The 23,002-nt window shown below is 37.7% G+C and overlaps 1 protein-coding gene across 8 annotated transcripts in view; it reads right to left on the bottom strand.

The window, feature by feature from the left end:
• The window catches only part of SLTM (SAFB like transcription modulator), a 48,590-nt gene extending 29,469 nt beyond the window's left edge, over positions 1 to 19,121 (bottom strand). For 2 of the 8 annotated variants that reach the window (XM_037151118.2, XM_037151121.2), the window contains exons 1-6: positions 18,856 to 19,120; positions 17,816 to 17,903; positions 7,227 to 7,312; positions 5,455 to 5,496; positions 4,174 to 4,371; positions 3,239 to 3,286 (exon numbers count right to left, since the gene is read on the bottom strand). In XM_037151118.2, coding sequence (XP_037007013.2) covers positions 3,239 to 3,286; positions 4,174 to 4,371; positions 5,455 to 5,496; positions 7,227 to 7,312; positions 17,816 to 17,903; positions 18,856 to 19,017 — 624 coding nt within the window. In that variant the 5' untranslated portion in view covers positions 19,018 to 19,120. Of the gene's footprint in view, positions 1 to 3,238; positions 3,287 to 4,173; positions 4,372 to 5,454; positions 5,497 to 7,226; positions 7,313 to 17,815; positions 17,904 to 18,855 lie in introns of all 8 variants that reach the window. The other 6 variants (XM_037151122.2, XM_037151124.2, XM_037151123.2 and 3 more) reach the window with 5 other exon arrangements.
• Positions 19,122 to 23,002: the final 3,881 nt, after the last annotated feature.

Here is a 23,002-nt window from a genome sequence, read left to right as displayed (position 1 = left end):
GCAAAGGCAAACAGAGAAAAGAACATTCATGGTGTGACCACAGAAGACAGAAGAGACTGAGACTAGGGGAAATTTTAAGAATTAAAACATTAGCAAATATAAATACTTTCGAGAAAAATTTCCCCAAAATTCCCAAGTAACTGGTGTCTTAAAGCTAGTAGAACAGTAATACAAATAACCACTAAACACATATGTACCATGTTATGTGCCAGGATCTGACTAATCCTCACATCCATCTAGCAGGTGGGAATTATAATGTTTACTTTATATACATGGAAATTGCCTAAGAGAACGTGCCCCAAACCACAATATTGTCAGTCAACTAATAAAAGTATAATTCATACCAAATTCTATCTAGTATGACAAACTGCCTAGAGGCTAAAGCCTGAAGACAAAAGATTTAAGCTTGAAGACTGGCTTTAAATAAATACATCTCTATACAAATACACTGCCAATTTGCTTATATTTTTAAAGGCAAATAATAGAAGGATAAATTATGACTTTTAAGTTCACCATTAAAGGATGGGTTAGGGGAACTTTTAGACAACTTGTTTCATAGCTTTGACTTTGGAACCATGCAAATAATTTAAATAATTATAAAATTAGATCAAAATTTTTAACTTTTTATTTTGAAATAATTATAGACTCACAAGAAGTTGATTAAATTTTTTAAAAAGCAATACCTAGGAGCCACAGTATCCCCCCGCCAGTGTTAATAATCAATATACTTAAATTAGAATGTGGCCGTTTTGTCAAGCTCATAATATTATAGTTCTGAATTTTTGGTTGCAGGATGGCTGTTGTAAAAATGTCATTTTGAATATATTTTAAATTGTAAGAATAAAAGAAAAAAAAATTGTTAAAAAAAAAAAAAGCAGCCCTGGGTGTGGCTCAGTGGATTGAGCATAGGCCTGCAAACCAAAGGGTAGCCAATGCGATCCCTGTCAGACACATGCTTCGGTTGCAGGCCAGGTAAAGTCCCCAGTGCAGGGCGTGTGACAGGCAACCACACAATGTTTCTCTCCCTCTCTTTCTCCCTCCTGTCCCCTCCAAAATAAGTAAATAAAATCTTTTAAAAATATAATAAATAAAATAATAACATGGGGGGAAAGATGGAAGGAAAAATCTAAAGATTAAGAGACCTGAATAGTTATTTCAATCAATCATAATGTATAGATCTTATTTGTTTCCAGATTCAAACAAAACCTGTTTAAAAAAAACACTAAAGACAATTAAACATCTGAATACTAACTATATTTGATGAAATGAAAATCTTACATTAGGATAATATAAAAAAGTAAGAGTTCTTTTCTAGAGATACATAGTGGCAAATTTTAAGCAAAATATGATGTCTAGGATTTGTTTCACTAATGCAGAAAGGGAAAGTGAATGAAGCAGTAAATGAAATAAGACCACCCATGAGTTGGTAACAGTTGAAGTTGGGTGATGGTCCCACACTATGTAGTCTTCCTTAATGCACATAGGAAGACAATATAGTCACATATTCATTAAGCATGTTTAGAAACAGTAGATCATTATAGGATCTTGGAACATTTACGTTTCTAGAGGTTTCACTACAAAGTACTTAGAGAAAGAGGGAAAATGTCATATTACTTTAGGAGAATTACTCTGAAGATGTAATCTATCTTTTGATACAATAAAGTAAAACTTGCCCCTTGATGAAAAATAACTTTTTTCATTATCAAGATGGAACAGGAGCAGGGCCATCTCTAACCCATAAAAATTTGTGAAATCAGAAAAAGACATTTATTCCTTAAGACATAATAAATACATAGACTATTATGTGAGTGGAAAGCCTTAGACATGATGACTTCACACAACTCACAACCTGCACAACTATAGGACTGGCCCGTGACGGAAATTTAAAAACCTAGTTGCCACAGTATGAAGAGCCCAACTGCACCTTTTTGCAAATTAGTAATCTAGGAGAGGCACTCCCCAATATGAGAGTTAATCTCCCTCATCTACTCTTTATCACTCAGAAATGAACATATTTGGAGACGGTGTGGAGGACAAGTCTATAGACTTTGACAGGCTGAATATTTCCTTCCCAGGTAACTAAATTATCAGAATCATTTCTCCCAGAGCTGTAGTTTCTCCCCAATGCAATAAACATAGAGAGCCAATATATAGCCTCACCAGCATTGGTGGCTCACCAGCATGTCAAAGGCAAGATAGCTGCAGGAAAGAAGGCATGACCAGAGGCAATGAGCTAATAAGCACCATAAATACAAACCCCACAATAGACACATCTAGTAAATATCACAGTGAGAAAAAAAGCAGAACTAATCACTATTTTTCCTAACTCTGGTAAATAGGGGGAATCCCTACCTATACTTGAAAGTATATTATTTAAAGGGGATACATAAGATCCAGGCCAGGTAACTCAGTTGACTAGAGCATTGTCCCAATATGCCAAGGCTGCAGGTCAATCCCTCATCAGGACACATACAAGAATCAACAAATGAATGCATAAGTAAATGGAACAAACTGATGCTCCTTTCTCTCCCCTTCCTCTCTCTCTCTAAAAATCACCAAAATAAATAATAAATAGCATATATGAACAAAGGGTTCTTGAGAACAAATAATAAAAAAAGATAAAGAATACTTTAAAAAACACTGCAGAAACTGAGCTATAAATGTCTGTTTACAGCATCTGTAGGTCACGCTTTAAAGTGTACATTATATATATGTATCACATATACCAAAAACGTACTTTAACACATAGCAGAAAAGTGGTCATTTTCAACACAGGATATGCACCCCATGTAAATCTCTAGAGTTTTATAATTTTTATACCAGCCCCATCTGGTATATTAATAAAATATACCAGAGTGTTAAATTAACAAAAATTTAAATAAGGCTTTAAATGGGGTTAGCATTTTTTAAATATTTTATATCAAAGTGACAGAAAAAAAATCAAGCAGAATGTGGGCTTCCTGCAAGAGTGGTAATAAGAGTTATGTTTTCTAGAAAGGAGGGACTGCTTTCATTTTATTCTGAAAATGGTAGAAACTTGTTATAATAACTTCCGAATACCTTCATGACAACAGAAGTTTCGGCTACTGATTTTAAGTATCTTGCTTACACCACATAAATAACTTCGCATTGAATTTAAGGCAGTTTTATGAAAAAGAGAATTAGAGTCAAAATAAGATTCCTCTTCCAAACCCTTCCACCCACAATATCAAATTCATAGGACTAGATGTAAACTTACTTGGGCTGTTAGAAAGGTATCATCTTCACCTTCTTGAGCTTCAATTTCCTAAGTAAAAGGGTATACAATAGCTGCTTTACAAAATATCTGGGTAACATGAGAATGCTTTTATGCTATACCCAATTACCACTAGCCTTGTGTTCCATACAGTGTCTGTGATCCCACGGGTACTAAGTCAGTGCTTAACAATTCAGACCATATTTTCTATGCCAACATAAAATCCGTCACACTGATAAAGAATTAGGAAACTCTTTCTCCAGCCCTTCATTTACTAGGCGAGGTGGAAGAGAAGGGTTCTGGGCCCGCCTAAGCACTGACAGCAGGGACTCCGTAACCCACTGATCTACTAGGACACATGGTACTAATGTACTGAGAAGCAGAACAAATCATCTACTTCATTCGAAGAACTTTAAAATTATATGCTTTAAATTATACTCTCATTAAGTAACCACCCCACCCGTGATAATAACCAAAGAAAACGCAAATTAATCATTTATATCTACTAAAGTAGGAAAAAAAATCACCAGGTAATGGTGGCAAGGTCAGAGCAAAACTGGTACACTCATTCATACTGGGGTTAAAAAAAAAAAAAACAACTTAAAACTTAAATGTTCCAAGTTAAAGGAGTGGCTATTAGGCACAGAGAAAGCAGTTCAATATTAGTACAAAACACAGATTATGAAGCTATTATGTGGAAATATATAGAATTTTACATAGAATAAATAGCAATGATAACTACTAAGTAATATATATATATGTGAAAAATAAGCAAAAATCAAAAAGGTCATCTTAGATGACAGGATTCAGGGTGACTATAACTTTAAAAATATATTTTTTGAAAATTCTGAGATTTCCACATTGAGCTAGGGAAAAAAAACTTATTATTTAGTACTTAATTTATCTGAGTCATGTTTTAAAAAATACTGGCTAAAGACCTGACTTTCGATGTCCTCTTTCTCTATATCTTCTATTGCTTCTGCCTCTATCAATTCATGAGCTCTTTTGTTCTCTTCTGCAGAAAGTAACTCCTTGGAATGCACAGTTTCTTCTTCATTTTCACCAAACTCTTCAGAGTCCTTTAGTTCGTCATTTCCATCTTGTTCATGTGCTTCTTGATTCTCCAATTCACAGTCCTTTTAATGGTAAGAAAATTTGGTACAACTAGAGGCAAAGTAGTGCAGGCTAGCCACCAAACGTTTTTGGTGATTTACATCTCTACACGTTTTAAATTTTATCGTATGTTGACATTATTCCCAAAGTCAAAGTTAATCATTTCACTGTACATATTATGGTAACTGTCTTTAAAAATAGAGGGAGTCTAATACCAAGATCACTAAACTACATATCTGAGTTGCCAGATCTCTCATACTGAAATACACATGAATTGGGTTGCTACTAGAGATGCTCTCAAGTCCCAGTTTTTAATAGTTAGCAACCGACACCCTAGCAGCTGTCCTAAAAGAGATGGCTTCAAAGAAATGACTTAATTTCTCCACGTGCCATACTTTACTTCAACTTTAAAGACCCTGGAGGTCATATGTTATAAGGCTTATTTCTAATTAATAATAAGGAATCCCAACTGTGATACAAATGTCTGTTCTTCAAAAATGTGCAAGCAATTAACTTAAATGTATTCGTTTTAAAATCTATCACTAGGCCACAATGCCAGTTAGGCAAAGGAGCACGGGTTGGGATTACCTCTCTGAGGAATGTCTGCTTGCCTTTCAAAGTTTATAGGTACACGGTCCTCCAGTAGAAACAAAGAAAGGCAGCAATCTGCATAGTTTCCTCTTTAACTAGAGAAAAAGGGTGGACCTGGCTGGTATAGTTGAGTGGATTGAGCGCGGGCTGCGAACCAAAGGGTCCCCAGTTTGATTCCCAGTCAGGGCACATGCCTGGGTTGCAGGCCAGGTCCCCAGTGGGGGCCACATGAGAGGCAACCACACATTGATGTTTCTATGCTTTCTCCTTCCCTTTCCCTCTTGCTAAAAATAAATAAGTAAATACAATCTTAAAGAAGAAAAAGGGCTGAAAGCAGTGAACATTCCTGCCTCCTTTCTTGTAAATCTAGCAGGTTTAAGAAAAGGTTTCTGAATTAAAAAAGAAAACAGCAGGGACATGGCTACCAATCATTCATAGCTGAACTGCAATCAGGGAACAGAAATTTCTGAGGGGGCGGGCGAGAGAAGACATGACAGTTTTGGAATGTGGAGTACCTGGGGAGCAGGGCCTCTCTCGGATGACCTGCCGCACCACGTCTGAGGGAGCACAGGGGGTTGAAAGCAGAGCAGTAATTGTATGTCATAGAGGAATGGGTGCAAATAAGGAAAAATCAAGTTTAGTCACCAAGAGAAATTCAGCTACTCTATCTGAAGTGCCTAACACTGACCATTCTCCTCACTTAAAAATGGAAGCAATCCCTATATTACTCATCCATCTAGGCAATAGGTGATACTGACCCACCCCTACTAGGAATTCCAAACTCAAAATTACCAACTCTGGAAGACATGGAAAGTGTATTAACTTAATGTCTATCAAATGCATTGCATATGCTGATAGAAAGTGAAAAATAAATATAAAAAGAAATTGAACATATATTTAAATAGGATTTTTTTTTAAAAAGCTCTCACTCTTCTAGACAGTATGACCAAGTTCATTTAATAATAACACAAAGGCATCCTTTGCAGCAAATAGTAAAGACAGCTCTATTATGCTGAATAGGAGTATATACCTCCTTGTTAACATTTCAAATGACTATGTTTATGAACTGAAGAACTGAAAGTTAGATTTTATAAATTAAAAGGTTTTATACTAAGTAACAATGTCTTTCCAGATTATGGATACTTTTTGCTTAATCATGTACTCACTAGTGAAGACAACTAGAAAAAAATAAGAACAAATCTAAATAAAGGAAGCTACACCACAAAGAAAACAATACAGAGATTGAAGAACTCTTCAAGGATCAAACACAAGCTGATTACAGGCATGCAATCTTCAACTTTAATGGATGCCTGGGCAAATATTGTCTAAAATTATCTGATTTTAGGGTTAACTGCTCAACGGAACAATTCTTTCTTTCTGTGCCTGCCCTCAAAGTGCAAAGTACGAAGTGTGAGGTGTATGGTCTGTGTGTAACACGAGGAGCGTAGAGACCTAGACAGGAGGAGAGATAGGCAGGTGAATGAACATAAGCTTTCTTCCTGGTGAAGCACGCAGGCTCCAGAGATGTTAGGACGATATGGATTAACGATACACAGGGAATGAAACACATGGGCATATCAGTGTACGCAACTTAAGAGGAACACTGCTCATTAAATAATTCCTGCAAATGCCACACTACTTAGGACCTAATGATCAGTAAGTAGCTGATCACGTTTCAGTCAACTGAAAACAAAAGAACCTTAACTACAAGTTAAAAATACTAGGTATACAGAACTGCCACAACCTCGTTACATACATTATTTTTCTGGCTGATCAGTTTTAAATATATTCTTTTTTTTTTAGCCAAAAGACCTGAATTATTTATCTTTGAAGTGCAAAATAATTTCTTTAATTTAATCTTTACCAAGTAGCAACACAACAGCAATTTTCTCTCTATTTTAAGGACACATTAATCTAGATTCGGTGTATTATATACAAAAGCTACTGCAATGGGCAGATGAAAAGTAAATGATCAATACCCTTCACTGTAGAACCTTGTCCAGGAGCTAACATACCAACTGTTCTTTAGCTGTTCCTCTGGCCCCTATCTCAGATTTCTACTTAAAAATCCAGACCAACATTAGTTTTAGCTTTATTCTCATTTAAAGAAAGGTAAAGTTATTTACTATATTTCTCAACTATGAAAATTAATGAGATTGACAATATTACATTAAGTCTCTATATTTTACCTACATACTTCAGTAACATTCAAGTAAAATGCATGAGTTCATCATGCAAAACACTAGGCTCAAAATAAACATCTTAACCTGGGTAATTAACACTTTACCTTGACAAAAGCATCATCTTCCACAGAAGCATCTCCACTCAACTCATCTGCTTCCTGTTTTTTACCTGTGAAAGAAGGAAAATGGGCTAACAACCAATACTTAATTACTGTAAGAGCAAAAAACATCCAAAAGTTCACCCCATAGTTCCACTCTCTGCTCCCAATCATCTGACAAAGCCAATGCTGATTGCTTATAAGCTACCTGCCCATGGCTGCCCCACACATAAAAAGCTTTAACAATGTCATGCTGTTTCACTAAAATAAACTGTGCAAATAATTAATCCTACATATGTACCCATCATCTTACCTGACTTGACATCTACAATACAATTTTTCCTTCCACTACTCAAATTCCCTAGCTTCAAGTCTCCCAGAAGTAGCAGAACCTTTCAAGGGTGTTCTACTGACTGTAGATATAACCAGATGTCTGATAGCTAAGTTCCAGACTCATATCCCCCACCACCAAAGCCGTATTACCCTAAGTTCTCTTCAACAAGCTTTCTCTGAAATAAAACTCACACATAATCTGTACCTTACAATCCATCAATTGATTATATATTGCCTTATATTCTCAAGTATATCTTGTTTCATCACTTAGAGAAAAAATGGTTATTCTGTATTTCTCCAAATACCTACATACAAATAGTTCTGGGCCCTTAACATGATTGACTTAACTGATTTAGGCAAGTAGAAATTACTTCATAATGAAAACTATTAATAGCTTCCAGATAGACTGCAGGCCTCCTCAGCCCAAACCTCATCTTCAAAACTTTTAACTCATGGTTGAAACTTTAAAAATGTTCTTCATACGAAAAAAACAAAATCTCCACAAAGCCAATGCTAAGAGTTTGTTTTCCAACTAGTCCACAAAAACCTACTTAATAACACATAATGTATTAGAAATGCTGTTAAAACCACAGCTCCCGGAAACCAAGTATTTAAAAAGAAATTTAATTCATTTACGTTGAAATGTGCATGAATATTCTTTCCTGGGCGAACTTATCCCACCCTCTGAAACAGAACAGCCACACACCTACCCTCCAGCTGTGGGGACCTCAGGGTGGAGGGTGAGGCAGTGAGGGAACTGTGTTAAAAAGTTAGGGTCTCTCCCTATCTCTAGTCTCTTCACCAGCCCAGATCTTCCATCCCCTCCCAATTCCAATGAGTGATGAAAAGGGAAACAAGACGCTGGTCCTTCAGGGTATGTGAAAAGCAAAATTAAAAGTGGGGATTTTTCTTTTACCCACTGAGGTAAAAGGGCCTGTCCCTGCCCCTGAGGACTTGTGTGAATCAAAAGAGAAAGTGTGGAGCTTGGTACACCATTCACTTGCTCTTTGGAACTGTTTGTATTTTAGAGAAAATATAAATTAGAAGTCACTATAAAAGTAATGACTAAGAAAGTCTGTTCATCAGAAAGTGTTTTAATAAACACTTTCAAATTTTCTATTTGAAAATTTTAATAAAGATGTTCTTTTCTCAAGGGTTGGGGATATAATACCGGAAGTAAAAGAGTGCACTAAAATCCACATTTAGAAAGTGTTCCAAATATAGAAACTTAAAAATGTTACCTTGGGGAGAAATAGCTTCTAAAAAAACATAGGAACCTTTCTACCCACTCCAACCTCAACAGACACCACCAAATAACCCACAGATTATTTACTCCTGACAATTACGAACTATTTTATAATTTGCAAAGCACTTTTTAAAAGGCTCAATTGATTTTTCCAAGCACCCAATGGTAATGGGGCAGGTACAACTTTACAAAAGAGAAGGGGGACTGAGAGGTTAAATAGCTTTCCCAAAGCTAGTAAGTGGTGCTGTCAGAAAGGAAGCCAAGGCTTCTCATTCCCAGTCCCAAATTCTTTCCACTACATCTTACTATGACCTACTTAAAAGACATTATTCTAGTAAGGAGTGGTTAATTAACTCATTTTTAAGATATTATCTTTGAAAAGGCAGCTCTCGGCAAGACACTATATACACTATACACGATGCATACTCCACAATGAATTGCACTTGCTTCTGTTTACTTAAAGGAAAACCAAATTATGCTCCAGCAACAGAAACAGCACAGGAACAGCAGCAGCCACTACCACTGCTTAACTTGCTCCCACAGTCCAGGCACTAGGATAAATGCTTTATGTACTGTAGTGTATTTACTTTATCCTCGTATCTGAAACTATATTCCTATTTCACAAAAACAGGAAACCAATGCTGAAGTTATCAGATTACAAGACTAGTAAAGAAAGTGCTCTGATTGAAACCCAGACCTATTTCCACTCCTCAAAACCCACAAAACCATTAGATCTTCAAGTACCTGAAAAAGGCCAGTTGTTTAAAAATGTTATCATTTACTGCACAGAGGTCCTAATAGCCACATCTACAAGATTTTTAAATGTGAGACTCACAGAGATTACATAATTTGCCCCATGACAAACACTCAACAAGAGGCAGAGGTACAGAAAAAGGTCCAAAATCACTACCCCTTGCTGTTTCAACAGCTCTACCGCATGAAAGCACCGGACATTTAATGCGTCATCAGCTTGTAAACATAAAAACCATACGGACAGGATTTGCACATACACAGTGATAGAGCTGTAGTAATAACCTGACGGGCACACTGAACAATACAGCTTTCACTGCTTTCACTATCCGTAACTTTGGGCTTGTTTTACACATCTGGGATTAAAAACTGTATTGAAATCATTCTTTTATGAAAAAGCATCACCCCTCCCCCATACAAAAATATAACTCATATTTTAAATAGCTATGATGTTCGCCATCCGGCCTAGAGCCCAGTACCATGCACTACAAGGAGCAGCTACTCAGGTATTATGTATTTCCTGACTAATCAGTGTTAAGTCCCGGACGGGATGCTGGTAGTAAACAGGTCTGGATTTCTATTCAGTCCTCGATAAAACAAAGAGGTGACATGCCAGTCAAATTAGCATGGTGTGCCTCCCCATCCTGTCAGTATGTACTGTAAACTCCCACCTTTCGTGTGGTACAAAGTACATCTATGGACTCCTAACTTCTGTTACAGATGAGAAATAAAAAGAAAAACCAGATCCCCCTTCAATTCCAACAAGCAACAACACCACATTAGGTACATTTTTGTGTAGTGAGTACCTATTTTAATCCCTATCTCCCATTTAAAGCTTGTGCTATGAAAGCATTAACCAAATAATCTTTTGTCCTTCCAGGAATCTGTCATGTGCCACAAAAAAATGTAAACCGGTCCACAGGACAACAGCATGACCAGGATGAGGGAGCCGACAAAGTTTCATGTAGACTGAGGCCCTGCTTTAATACTTGAAGAACAAAACTAGAAAATAATCTGAGCAGTAAAGATATTCTTAAAAACAAAAACACCCCGGTTGGCACAGCTCAGTGGACTGAGTGCCGGCCTGCAAATGAAAGGATCACCAGTTCGATTCCCAGTCAGGGCACATGCCTGGGTTGTGGGCCAGGCCCCCAGTTGGGGGTGTACAAGAGGCAACCACACATTGATGTTTCTCTCTCTTTCTCCCTCCCTTCCCCTCTCTAAAAATAAATAAATAAAATCTTTTAAAAAAAAGGAAGCAAAACAAACTTCTCACACCTTACTACCACAGCAGTACCATATAGGTATTTTGAAATGACATAAAATGCACTGGAGTTTCCTTGCATGATTTTAGGGTCTAAAGTAAAACGGCCAGGTAGAAATGCACACAACCACAGGAGGGCGACACCAGAAACATCTCCGTATCCGGGCAGCTCAAATCTGTTAGGCCCACAAATCCTTAAGGAAATTGCTGGGGCCACACATGCTTTGGAATAAAGAATTTTCAGATTTTTGAAGAGTACAATGGTATACATGCCCTTAATTAATCTCAACTTCCCAGGGGCTTCTAAAAAGGGTCTTTCAATCATTTACAGAAATATTTGTGCAATAAAATAGATGCATATTCACACCAAATGGGATAAATCAAGAATATAAATAGCCTCAATTTTGCCCCCAAACTTAAGAAAAAACTTTGTTTCCAGAACTTTTGAATTTCATAATTGTGTTTAAAGGATTCTGGATTGGCCCCAGCCAGGTGGCTTTGTTGGTTAGAGTGTCAACACAATATGCCAAGGTTGGGGGTTCAAGCCCCAGTCAGGGCACGTTAGAAGACTCGATCAATGAACACTCCAGTAAGTGGAACAACAAATTGTTGTGCCTCCCCATCTCTTCCTCTCCCCACGCCCGCCGCCCCGTCCCTCCCTACAATAAAAACAAAAAATTTTCAAGTTTTTTAAAAAAGGATTCTGGATCATAAATTGGGTTCTTCCTCCAAAGGCAAAGTGGTCCTTAAAAGTTTGTGATTTTCCTTTTCAAGTTCAGAAATACCTCCAAAACAAAATAAAACCCCCACTTCATTGAGTAGAGCTTTGCAAAAAAACCATGGCTTGAGTAACTTTTCCACTTAACCAGTTACACAAACTATAAAATGTAGAAAATATGTAGTCGTAAAATTTCTGTTGGAGGTGGGGAGAAGATTCAGAGTGTAAGCCAAACTGAGGAATATTTAACGTGCTCAGGAACAACCTCTCCTCAACTGCATGCAATATTTTAAAATAACCATAGACTGTGCCTTGTGTTTATTGTTTGCATATGCGCTTCAGCCTCTTTATTAAACCAGTATTTTCCTAATGAAGTCATTTTTCTGAAAGGCCCCGCATACCACCTCATACACAGCAGTCACCCAGCAGGTCACTGATTTATATTTGAGTCTACTACAAAGACAAATCACACTCATCATAATAAACCTGAAAAACACCAAAAGTATGTTTACAAAAATCTCTAATTTTGTCATCTAAAGACAGCTAAACTAAACACACACACACATAACATGTGTACACACACACAGGATATTTTAAAAGGCAGCACAAATGTACTTTTCTAGTCTATCAATGAAAAGAAAATACTCCTGCTTAACAGCACTGTTGCAAGAAGCAAATAAAGCAACGTGAACAATTTTTGAAAACTGTAAGACATATGAAATAATTTGCAAACTGACAGGCAGAGATAAATGGAAACGATACTGAGTTTCAAGCTCAAGTCTAGAGTCAGAGGTTCTTAACTCTATCTGCACGAGAATCACCTGGAGAACCTTTAGAACTACTGGTGCCTGGATCTGCAATGGAGCAACTGAAACCAAATTTCTGGGAGGAGGCAGGAGCCTGGTATATGTATTTTTTTAAATGTGAATGACTCCTAAGGTAGATTGAGAACCATGATGACTGAGCATAAATAACTGAAGAAGCTACAGTGAGAAGATAAGAGGAAAGTTGTTTTCAGATTCCTCAGACTAGAGAAAATGTAAGTTCTACCTACCTTTAACAAAATACTATATATGATGTGAACCCATTTTAGTTGTTGAAAAGGAAAAAAAAAGATCATTAAACATAAACCTGTAAGACATGCACATGGTACATACACCACAAATTCAGGGTGGTGGAATTACAAGCAATTTTCATTTTTTGTACTTCTCTGTATTTACTTATTTTTAAAATGAAAACATCTCACTTTTTATTATCTGGAAAACAACACAGGAGAGCCAAATGCAAAGTACTATTCCAGGGTGGCAGGACTGTAATGTAAGGCTAACTCCTGGAATTGCACAATATTGAGTTCCTCTTACTGTAGAGTGTGAGAACTACTGTACAGTTGATTCAATGAATTAGTAAATTCCATGATTAAACCCTAAGCCATTGCACAATCTCTTCATTGAAGTCCTTTCTGATGCAATCGACTAATAATTTCTTTTCCTCTAATTCCTGGACAATTCAGTTTTTTGACATGAAGTCTGAGGTCCTCTGCCCCTAATTCAGAATGCCTCCACAAGGAATGACTTGGAAGAAGCACAATGTCTTAAAGTACTAGGAAATTTTACCTAAAAACAAAATGTAAAAAAAAAATTATCTACCTTGACACACACCATATCTGATACAATAGCTTAATGATAACAGTTTCATGATAAATATAACTCACCATTTACAAATACACAAGGCAAATACATGTTTTAATGGCTGAGGTAAAATGGCCTGATTTTGTAAAATGAAAATGATATACATGCCCTGACTGGTATAGTTCAGTTGGTTGCAAGGGGTCCTGCAAAGCAAAAGGTTGCTGGTTCAATTCCCGGTGAGGACACACGCCTAGTTTGCAGCCCAGTACTCAGTGGCCATGTGTGCGAGAGGCAACAACCAACATTTCTCTTACACACTGATGATTCTCTCCCTCTCTTTCTCCCTCCCTTTCCCTGTCTCTAAGAATAAAAAAATAAAATCTTAAAAAAAAAACATATACAATCTCTGAGGCTGAACAGTATTCCAGCAAAAGTTATGAGGCTTTTTCCACTACGGCCAAGAACTTGGTGAGGAATAAAAAGATAGTGCAATGATTTACATGTTCTAAAAGTAAATATACTTTGCAAATACCAATGTTTAAAGAGAAGTCACCAGTGCTGCTGAGAAATAGTAAAGACTACTAATCTCTTGGTATACAGGCTTTTCACAAAGAAATATGCAATTATATAAAGTCAAGTAGAGTTATTTTAAAAAGCAATTGTTAAGAAACCCTTCATATGGTCCTCAGTAATCATTCAACATATATTTTTCTGAGCACCTATTATGCACCAAGCACTATGGTAGGCATTACAGAGACCAGTGTCGGTAAAAGTCTAGGTCCTTATCCTTGCACAAAGCTTCTAGCTTAGTGAGCACCCCAAAAATATCTGACAATTCTGTCCCCGAAGACCTTCTCAATGTCAGAGTTTTAATTAAATTTTCCTTAACATCCAAACATAATGCAGTTAAAAAAACAAAAAAGGCCAAGAGATTACAGTATACTATGATAATGTATTATATTAAATGCATTTTGTGTGGTTGATTATATTCTTACTTGACATAAATTTTAGAAAGCTTTACCCAGTACACATGTAATTAATTATATTGCCTGTGGTACTGTTCACACAAAATTAGACAGATCTTTGGATAAACCTATTATCCTAAATTATACTTTTTCTATAGGGGAAAAATCAGATTTTATATAGCAATCTGAATCTGTTTTTAAAGCCTGCATGTACTGCAAGTGAGTGTCAACATTAGTTAGTACTGAATTACATACAGGGTCTGGCACATATAATGCTCCTTTTTTATTACAAAAATCTTTTATTACAGGATCATAAGCACATAATTCTGTAACATAACAATAACACACCCAAGCACACCATATGACATTTTAGGTGAAATGTTCAAATTAATGTCCATCTCGTGCAACACATCCACACACCCTACCAACCACGCTCAGGCAAGCCTTCCTTCTCTGGACCCCGTATGATTCTGAATACGGTACTGATTGACCACCTAAAATAACTTTAGCTGAAGTTTAGAAATGACTCTAAAGTTTGAAAATCCAAAAGGATGTAATATGCCACTGTCAGGTGAGCCAAAAGAAACTTTAAATCTATAATCTCTAAAACAGGTTGATGAGTTAGCTCTACCTGTTTAACCACTTTCTTAACGCACACCCAAATAATATGATAGTAAATCTCACTGGTGAAGCTTTCTTCTAGGTTACTTATTAAAAGTTCACAGCAAAGAGAATATAAGACTTAGAAGGGGACTCCGGAATATGTGAGATCTCACTCCCTGGCATATGTTGTCAGTCTGGCTCAAATAAACTCTTATTAAAAAAGGGCAGAGGGGTGGGGCACAAACTGAGGTACAAACTGTTTCACCAAATTAAATGTATGCAAACAGACTTTTTTTTATTTTAACATGAAATTCTTTTTTTTAAATTTATTTTTCAAGTACAGTTTTCTGTCTTTTACTCCCATCCCAGCCCGCCCCCCCCAAACAGATTTTATAAATGTTGATCATAAATATTAGGACCTACCACATTATCAACTTTACAAGTTTGTTGCTTCTAAAACTGCATTTTTAATAGTGTACAACATACTAAAGAATGAAGATTCCTTTTCCTCTAGCTGCCCAAACATAATCATTTTAACACAAATTTTAAAAATAGTGAAGCAGTATTTATATGGAAATGTGCTTTATATTTCACCTAAGTCCTTTTTCCAGACTCATGAAGCTTCTCTGTTTTCTTAACATCATTTAACTTCTATCCAAAGATTTATTTTCCTGACAAGCTATTATATGTGTCTTGCTGACGTCTGCAAGGTAATAATTAATCCCTTCCTTTGCTCTTTTCCTTTTCTAATAACCTATCCTATACTACTTGAGGGTTTATAAGTTTTCCTATTCTTTTCTTATATATCTAGTTTAGCTAAACAGAAAGCACTTTTCTTCTGGCTCTTACCTATACGTAATCATTAAATTTCAGAACTACAAAGAACTTTACAGATAAATTAGTACAATGTCCCAACTTTACAAAAAAGAGAACAGACCTACTGAAGGAAAAATTCTATGACCAAGATGACTTTATGTTCAAGGTAGATACTGCTAAGTGAAATAAGATTTGGCAAAAACTACCAGTATTTAATGTAGTAATTCAGCAACTAGACTGAAAACCTGACATTATATTAATATTTAATTTCTTGAGTCCTTGGTTTTCAAAATCCATTAACATTGATATTTTAAGAAGTTTTCCTATTCAAATTTGATATCTAAAAGTTATTTTAAAAATTCCTAAAGTTCAAAATAATTTTACTTATAAGCATCTTAACTGTAAATTAATTCAAACTAGGCTTGTAGTTTGGGATTTACATTATGTTCTTTGCAACTCATACAATTTTCAGAACAATGATAAATGAATTCAAGGAGACAAAGACTATCATACATGTCCCAGAATGAATTTCAGAAAGTACACAGTAATAGCCTGCGAGAGACAAATGACTGTTACAACTTTTAACTGAAGGCCACAAGACACCTTAACATCAGAGTTATGGAAAAATTAAAGTTCAAGTATCCTTATAATTCCTATGAAAGAAAAAAAATAACATATTGATTTTATAGCTATACTGAAAAACTTAAAATTTTATAAGATTTATTTTATTAGTTTTATTAGTTTTATTAATAAGCTAAATTTATTTCTAAGGGTAAGATACTAAAATGGGCTACCCAGAGAAATTAAAAGTAGGTGAGAATGAATATACCAAAAGATGTTTATTTTAGATACTAACATCAAAAATCAGCTCAAATAATTTGAGATTATGATTAATACATAGTATCTGCCAAACTTTTACAATGTGCTACATAAGTGACAAGTCAAAATCTCTCTAAGAAATTACTATAAGAAACACAGTTACTTCCTGATGTACTTACTTCTGAATTGTTTATGCTTCATTTTGAAATAGCCTCTGGCTTGCCAGCAGAGGTTCCTTAGAACAAGCTTCTCTAACACAGGGAAATATGTTTCTCTCAAAGTGCTACATATGGAGTCAGTGTTCCATTCAAAGCCAAGATCTTCAGGGTAATTTGTTACTTTTCTAAACTCCATTTCCACCTCTGCTATTCCCACCATGCCACCCAGAAAACGCTTCCTAGCAGTTTTCAAGTTCCTTTGGCACAAATATGGGACTCTTACAGACCTATGAACCCAAATAAGTGAGATGGCATCAAAATCTGCCCAGACCTAATATCCACACAGATTGCTTAAAATCAAATTTTAATATTTCCTTCTTTTCCATGTAAATCCATTCAGCCATTTTACTCTAGTCATAATCAGGTCTATGGCAGACAGAGTAGCAACTGAATCACTTAGAGCAGCAGTTAGGTACCAGGATCCAGGATCCAGGCACCCACATCATATTCACTCTCTGCCACTGTCCTTATGGGACAGATGAAAAAAGCTGTAATTATGTATTCAAGTAAAAGATTACACTTACCAGAATCTTCAAAAAATATCAAAGTCCCAAAATGTTAATTTAAAACCACTTTTACCTATTCACTAAATCACCATATTTGAAATATATTCTGGCCTAGCTGAAAAATTATAAAATAAAAATCCTTAAGATATCCCTACAACCTAAAACTTTTTTTAAAGCTATCTAATCATGGATTTTCTTTACTTTGTTAGTGTGATGGGTGAGATCTTTTTAAATTTCACTGAAAATTAGAATGTATAATGTAATGGCAAAAACACAAATTAAGTTCACCAAGTCGAACAAAATACTAAACATACAGGTTATAGAATTTTAATATACTAGAGAAAACAGCAAGGAGCCAAGGCGAAAGATTTGGTAGGAATTCCTTCAATACTCTGCCAATTGTGGGGCAAGGTAGATATGTATTAATTCTGTATTTTATTCTTTAGGTCTTCACAGTATGAAGGAAAAAACATTAATGAAACTTGACATAATTTTTTTCGGCAGTAAAAAAGAACTGGTCTCACTTTCAGGTCAGCTTCAGCCAATCTTAAAGGCTACAAGTTACCCAGAGCCTGGCAACAGTAACTTTTCTTCCTTGACCCATGAAGGCAGAGTGCCAGAGGGAAATAGCAAAGAGTAGCACTATATAAACAGGGCAAGTGGCACAAGAGCAGAGGCAAGTTATATAACCAAAATATATTTTAAAATATGTTCATAACTCATAACAACCTTTGCCTTTGGTTGGTTTCTTGTTTGGAGTATCAGTTGAAACAGTTAATTCAATATTATCTGGATCGCCTCCTTCCTCTTCAATAGCCTACATTAGAAAGAGAAGTTAATATGCTACACAGTCTATCTAAACTTATTTTATAAAAACGAAATGAAAAAAAAATCAGCAAACCTCAAGCCTCAAGACATTAGAATTGCCAGTCATTTCGTAAACCGACTTCAAAAGCAGCAATTAAACTACACGAGTAAGAGAAACTTTCAAGAGGAAATATTAACTATCGAAATCACATGGAGTTTTAAATTCTACCGAGTCGAGATAGTTAAATTATCATACTGAACAAAAGTCTAAACATTCTCGATTGCAGAAAAGTTGCTTACTAAGATAATAAATAACTAAAGGGAACTTTCCTGATTTCCATAATGCAAACTTATTTCTCCTCTACTACAATTCCAACGCTCAAATAAACCGAAAGATAATCAAGGATGAAAAAGCAGATTATTGAGCTGAAGCAAACACTGAAAATTCCAGAGGAAAACAAACCCTTTCTCTTACCCACCCATCAACTTCCACTACCAATCCCTTCCCAAGATGGGGAGAAACGGTTGGGCACAATTAAACGGTAACTTCGCAGAAGTCACCAAAGTAACCAGCCCCCTCCGAGGTCAAGAAATGCACGCGCTCACCATCGCTTAAGGTTGCGGACCGAGCGCCTCCCGGGTCTACACGATCGCCTTTGGGAGGCCGTGCCGGCCGGCCGCAGCCCTCGCAGCCTGGCGGGGACGTCCCAGAGGAGATAGGGACGCGTTCGGCTGCACCGGTCCTGGGCGGCTCGCGAGCGGGTCGCAGGCCCTGCCCGGCCCGCGAGGGCGGGGGCGCCGCGGGAGGGTCCTCGTCCACCCCGCAACCGCGGGTGCCGCCCGGAGCCTTCCCACCGCGCTGTCCCGCTTGCCCAGGCGGCTGCTGACTGCCAGAGCTGCGGCGCAAGGTGGGGCTCCAAGGCGCGGCCTAAGCACCCCTTCCCGGACCTCGCCGGCCTCACCTGCTTGAGTCGGGAGATGAGTACAGTCTTGACTCCGGTGATGTCTAAGTTCCGCCGCTTCAGCTCGGACTTAAGATCGATGACCCGCAGATCGGTGATCTTTTTACATTCAGCCTGACCCGAGGCAGGCGAGGCTGCCACAGCACCGGTAGCGGCAGCCATTTTAGAAGAGCAGCGCGCTGCCGAGGCAGCAAGTGAGCTGCAGGGCGGCGGCAGCAGCGCCAGCTTCGACCCAAGCCTGGGCGACAGCCCGAGCCGCCCAGCGCTGTGCACAATGCGCCGCTGGCTCCGCCCTCTTTCCGCCACCCCAGCGCAACCTGCAACCTCAGGCGGCACCCGGATGACAGGCGCGCGTGCGCAGTGGCAGGGGTCCCTGGGGCAGGCGCTGGGCGCGCTCCGCCTGGACGGCAGCGGGCACCTGGGCTGAGTCCTCTTCCGAGTGTTGGAAGGTCAGGCTGGCTCGTCCAACCGCACCAACGTCCGCCTCCTTGCCGTTTCCCCTCAGCTGCGTTAGCCATTTTTGGCAAAGTCTCCGATCTTGTGCTACAGCAGTGTGTTAGGCACAACACACAGCGCAGATTGTTCGCAGGTTACTCAACACAGACTGTGGGGCGTGTACGCGTCCCCAACCTCTTCCAGGGAAATACTTTATCAGTTCTGAATAATCTAAAAAATGTGGCTGGTGTGCATTAATGAACTAGGTTTGCCGAGTTCCATAGAGAAGGCCGGAAAGAAATCCTACGGCTGTCATATTCATGTAAAAAGCATAAAGGGCTATAAACGTTATAAGAATATTAACAGGGCTGGCCTGTGCGACATGCCCCACTAGCTATTTCAGGGGAAAACATACCTTTACTCCGAGGAGGCATAGTTTATCCTAGGGCTACCCTGCTCACTGAAGAATAGGACAACTTTCCAGTGCACTGGCCTCAATTGGCCATCCTCTCCGGTGGACCTGATGGCTCAACATGAAATGATCACTGAATAAGGAATTTCATAAGTACTTCATTACCACTGTTATATACTGTGTGCCCTGCTTTGCCCTCCCCAAACTTTGGGACCCCCACGAACCACAATCTTCTTATGGGTGACTGGCCTGCGCAAAAGTGAGTACCTATTTGTAACTTTAGCCGGTATTATTAATAACCAAAGCATAAGCATTTATAGAATAAAACTATAAATTCCATAAACTGAGTTTGACACATAATTAACCATACTGGCATTTTTCTTGGTTTTAAAACTTAAAGCGATGAGGTATGTCTCATTTTACAATGCTTTTTTCTGATTGAGTAATTACATCAAAAGAAAAAACTGGACATTATGACCTGACATCTGGGTAGTTCTTTGTGGTTTATGGTGCACTCTGACATGCAATAACCCACTAAATCTTTCCAGACTCAGTGAAGTAAAGTTCTGGGAGGCTTAGGGAGATTAAATGTATTGTTCAGGTAGCTGGTAAGTATGTGGCCAAACTGGCGATCAAATCCAGGTTTCCTGATTCCTACTCTAGCTCTGTCTCTACGCAGTCATAGAATTTCAGAATTCAAAGGATCTTTAGAAATCTGGCACAATCCTCCATCTTTCTTTTTTTTTTTTTTTTGGAACATGTGTCCATATATTTTTTTAATGTATTAACATTTTAAGAAATGTATGTAGGGATCTACATCTTGTCACTAAACTTCAGATCTCATTCCAGCGTCCCTCCTACTCAGTCACCATGCTCCCACCTTCTGTGGAGCTTTTAAAGAAAGGTTATATTCTATCCAAAAGCCAGTGTTATATTTAAAGTGAATGAGGCCCGGCTGGTGTGGCTCAGTGTGTGCTGGCCTGCAACCAAAAGGTCCCCCGTAGGGTGCATTTCTGAGGATTAGGGTTAGGGTATCTCTCACACATTGATGTTTCTTTCCCTCTCTTCCTTCCCCTCTCTCTAAAAATAAATAAAAATTAAAATATTAAAAATAAGTAAATAAAGTGAATGAGGTTTTCTTTGTCTAAATAATCCATTAATGGAAGTGTATGAAAATGGAGATCTGGCCCTGTCTGGTGGGTCAGTGGGTTGAGCTTCACCCTGTACACCAAAAGGCTGTGGGTTCGATTCCAGGTCAGGGCACATACCTACTTTACCAATTCCATCCCCAGTCGGGGTTTGTGCAAGAGGCAGACCTATGGATGTTTCCTTCTCTCTCCCTTTCTCTTTCTCTAAAAATCAATAAATATATATGTGCCCTCTGATATGATGCACTTGAAAAGAACACATCACCTGTCAAAAATGCCGAGAAGTTTCCTGAATCTTATGAGCAAACAGACAAATCCAATTGTAGGACATTCTGCAAAGTATCTGCCCTGGAGTTTTCAAAAAAAAGCAATATCATGAAAGTGTTAAAGAACAAAAATTCAATCGAGTAAATTTGAATATCTAGTTGGCTTTATTGAGCAATCACAAATCTTGTAGCATTCCATCCAACAAGTAGAGAGTTACTCAGAGAAACTTTACAAATGGAAGGATTTAGTAGGCAGAAAATGGGTGCAGCTAAAAAGCTATTTGCAAAAAAAAAAAAAAGAAAGAATTCTTTCAGGCAAGGTTGCCTTCCCCTTAGGGGGTTACTTATCAAACAAATTGCCTAAACTCCCCTTGAGAGATAGAGAAGACCCATCAAGACAGATCACCTCATTGGTATTGACCAGAAAATTACCAATTTACCTATTAAGGTTACATTCCTGGAGAATGTTGAAAATGCAGTTAGGTCAGGTGTTAAGTCTAGGTTTGCCCTTCAGCACAAGTGAGTCCATTTTGGACCCGTTGTGTGAACTTAAGTCATTTTTCTGGGACAAATGCCCAGGAGCATGAGTGCTGTGTGAAAAACAAAAGGTTGATATCCCTAATATAAAAAGAACTTCTGAAAGTAGATAAGAAAAGTCATATGGTATGTATGTTTTATTCTTTTTTTTCTTTTTCTTTTTTAAATATATTTGATTAATTATGCCATTACAGTTCTATTCCCCCCTTCATTCCCCTCCACCCTGCACACCCCCTCCCCCACCGTTCCCCCCTTTAGTTTATGACCACGTGTCTCAAGCTCTTTAGATTCTATGTCTCCCCTACTGTTCTTGCCCTCCCCCTATCTGTTTTCTACCTACTGTCTATGCTACTTATTTTATGTACTTTCTCCCCCCTTCTCCTCCCACTCCCCTGTTGCTAAATCTTCATTTCTATGGTTCCACTCCTGATCTAGCTGTCCTCTTAGTTTGCTTTTGTTTTAGGAGTGGTTCTTAATAACTGTGAGTTTGCTGTCCTTTCACTGTTCCTCTTTTTTATCTTCTTTTTCTTAGGTAAGTCCCTTTAACATTTCATATAATAAGGGCTTGGTGATGATGAACTCCTTGAATTTGATCTCATCTGAGAAGCGCTTTATCTGTCCTTCCATTCTAAATGAAAGCTTTGCTGGATAGAGCAGTCTTGGTTGTAGGTCTTTGGTTTTCATGAGTTGGAATACTTCTTTCCAGCCCCTTCTTGCCTGTAAGGTCTCTTTTGAGAAATCCACTGACAGTCTGATGGGAACTCCTTTGCAGGTGACTGTCCCCTTATCTCTTGCTGCTTCTAGGATTCTCTCCTTCATTTTAATCTTTAACAAACTGACAAACATTTCCAGTGTGGTTGTGCCATTTTACATTCCCACTAGCAATTTCTGATATATCCAACTCTGCCACATTCTAACCAGTATTTGGTATTGTCACTTTTTGAAAATTTCAGCTGTTTTAATAGGCATGTTGTGATGTTTCATCGGAAGTTGTATTAATAACTAAAGTGAATTCACTTCTAAAACCAGGATAAATTCCAAATAGATATCTAAATATAAGAGATGAAGTGATACAAGTTCTGGAAGAGAGTACTGGTGAATTCCCAGTTCCTGGCAACCACGTATCTGATTTCGGTCACTATAGTTTTGCCTCTTACAGTTTGTCATGTAAATGGAAACATATAATATGAAGTCTTTTTGTTTTGGCTTAGATCCATCTATGTTTTTAAATATATTATTACTGTTTTCTGTTCAATGGCTGAGCAGTATTTCATTATTTGGTTGTACCACAGTTTGTTTATCCATTAACCACTTGATAAGCATTGAGTTGTTTTGAATATTATGAGTGT

Source organism: Artibeus jamaicensis, unplaced genomic scaffold (genome assembly GCF_021234435.1).
Source record: "Artibeus jamaicensis isolate MK-2021 breed Jamaican fruit bat unplaced genomic scaffold, CSHL_Jam_final contig_548, whole genome shotgun sequence".
NCBI lineage: Eukaryota > Metazoa > Chordata > Mammalia > Chiroptera > Phyllostomidae > Artibeus > Artibeus jamaicensis.
Note: the sequence above shows the minus strand (reverse complement) of the source record. Positions and strands in the feature narration are given on the sequence as shown.